We start from the raw sequence: 2,548 nt of genomic DNA, 5'->3' as shown, positions 1-2,548 counted from the left end.
GGGGGTTGTTTGTAGCTTCTCGACTGTTAGAGCAATCTAAAATGGGTGTTGTTGCACCCTTACGATCGTAGCCTTGTAAACGGGGGTTGTTCTTCCAGAAGTTGTAGCTGCTAAACAGTGTTGAGTATCAATCTCATAAGAGGCCCAACTAGCGCATTGCTTATGGATGTAGGCAACTTGTCAAACCACGTATATCCGATGTCGTGTGGTTGTATGATATTGTCTCTTGCATTGAAGTGTCGTGGATGCTTGCAGAGTGGGTGTGCACAATTTGGTAGACCTGACCACTTGGTGGATGTGTATACAATGTTTATGTGATCGGTAAAATTGGGAGTGCCTCAACCAGTTGTTTTTGCCAGAAGTGAAGCCTTTGCCGGGAGTTTGGACTTAGTGCCATTGGTATGGCCGTCGCAATACTTATGTTGAGGAATGCCATCAGAGGTGTGAGCACCATGGTAGGATTGTCAGTTTCTGTGGTAAGTAGTGCCATATGTGTTGGGAATATCAAGAGTTACAGAGCAGTGTGTTAGGAGGAAAATTCAGAGAATATTTGGAGACCCTGCTTCACTCCCCCCCCCCCCGGCCCGGTTTCTCAATGTCAACCTGGGAATATCATATCTAATCTTTGGGGTTTAGCAGAATTTCCTACTACATTGTTATATTAGTTCATGGGTTGTATAGTTCTTTACTAAAATATTCTCTTTTTTTGAAAGAAAAATTGGGTCTCTACTATATGCATGGGTCTTGCTCTCCATTTTAGTTTTTGAATTCAGGCAGATTTTCGTCTCCCTTCTTGTTTTGCTTGGTGGTTTTTTCTCTTTCTTTACTAATATCCATTACTAATGCTAGAGTCTTCCCTTGTGTACCCCTTCATAATCTTTTGACTATGACCTATTCACGTAATGTATAGCAAACAATTTGTATTATTTCACTGTGGGCATGAGCGACCATTAATTTACATTAATGGTAAAATAATATTTCTCTCTGAGACTCAAATGTTAATGAATGGTTAAACATCTATGATGTCTTTGGTCTCAATGCATGATCGAGTTACTCAAATGCGCATATGATCAGTTACCTAGGGCACAGACCTGATTGGAGTAGTTTATGACGAGATTGCTACTTCTTTCGTTTACTTTCTCTGTTCTTTCCTCTTGTGCCTACTTTCGATGCTGAAATATCACTATGGATATGCAGCTTTCTCGGAAATGGACTCATCACATAACAACCCTGTTGTTTATTGGATTTGGGCTTTGGTCTTTATGGGAAGGATTCACTGAAGAAGGGTACCTACATATCTGCTTTCTTTCTTTGACCTCGTTTGTTTCATTTTCATCTTCATTTCCCCTCTATATTTCCATTCCTATTATCCATTTAGTGAAGGCTTCTCGTGTTCAATTGACAGGGAGTCTGAAGAATTGTCTGAAGTTGAAGCAAAATTGGTTAGAATTTTTATTTTATGGCTTATCCTTATTCACTTCAGTTCATTTTGACTTACACTTCTTGAGATGATTAGGATGCTGATTGGAAGGCAAATTCCGGAACAGAAAAAGCTGATCCCAAGGTGAGGTCAAGAATATAGATGTAGCTAATTAATTCTAGCTCTATTGCTTGTCCTAGTTTGAATCAATACTATGATATATAACTGTTCTATCATCATGTCTTGCTGTCATACATATGAATTCAGTTTTACATGTGTAGAAACTGAGAGTGATCTGTTAGTCAGGAAATGTCTCTTTTTTTATGGTAAAAAAAAAAAAAAAAAAAAAAAAAAAGAAAAGAAAAGAAAAGAAAAGAAAAGAAAAGTAATCGTCTCTTTTTTTTATGGTTACTACATAATATTAAGATTGAAACAGAGGAGATAAGGTAACACATGCAAGCAATACTTGGAGATCCTTGCTCTGGGGCAGCACCCAGAACTCTAGTCTCAGTAATTGAAACAACCAAACCATATTCAACAAAAATACGGCGGATTGAAGCTTTGAAAGAAACCATTACTTTCCCTTGTCATGATCGGGTGATGATCATGTGATGTGACAGGTGCCTTCATATGTAGTGTGCTTACAAGATATGATCGTATGAACTGTGTGAGGAGCTTTTCTTATACATTATTCATGTTGGGATTCCACGGTCCATGTTTATTTTTAGTGTATGCTATGCACTTTCTGTTTTGCATTCACTTATTGTCTCACTAACTAATTTGGTATAGACTGTGTCCTGTGTTACTTTTGGACGTAGTAAACATTCCAGATTCCATCTGTAAAGTGTGTTAACTGTAATTTATATGTTTAATATTGACATAATTTATTATGGTGGAGGGAATGCAGATGTGTTGTCTGTTCTTTAATATACTTGTGCTTTTGACGAAGCATGTTTCGACATGGGCTTTAGGTGCTAACGAATTCAGAGGCTAGGGTGACTGATTGCTCTGCAATGGAAGTACAAAAAATGAATAGCTTGGTCTATTCACAGCCATACTGGATTTGATGTGGTATAGACAAAAATCTGGAAAACTTGAAACCCATCAATTTCATAACCTAATGCCCCC

The 2,548-nt window shown here is 37.9% G+C and overlaps 1 protein-coding gene across 1 annotated transcript in view; it reads left to right on the top strand.

The window, feature by feature from the left end:
- The window catches only part of LOC122079863 (GDT1-like protein 5), an 18,146-nt gene that overhangs the window by 10,435 nt on the left and 5,163 nt on the right, over positions 1-2,548 (top strand). The window contains exons 5-7 of the mRNA XM_042646616.1: positions 1,198-1,286; positions 1,406-1,442; positions 1,517-1,564. Coding sequence (XP_042502550.1) covers positions 1,198-1,286; positions 1,406-1,442; positions 1,517-1,564 — 174 coding nt within the window. The remainder of the gene's footprint in view (positions 1-1,197; positions 1,287-1,405; positions 1,443-1,516; positions 1,565-2,548) is intronic.

Source organism: Macadamia integrifolia, chromosome 5 (genome assembly GCF_013358625.1).
Source record: "Macadamia integrifolia cultivar HAES 741 chromosome 5, SCU_Mint_v3, whole genome shotgun sequence".
Classification (NCBI taxonomy): Eukaryota; Viridiplantae; Streptophyta; class Magnoliopsida; order Proteales; family Proteaceae; genus Macadamia; species Macadamia integrifolia.
The sequence above is the reverse complement of the archived record's forward strand: the minus strand, read 5'-3'. Positions and strand labels throughout refer to the sequence as shown.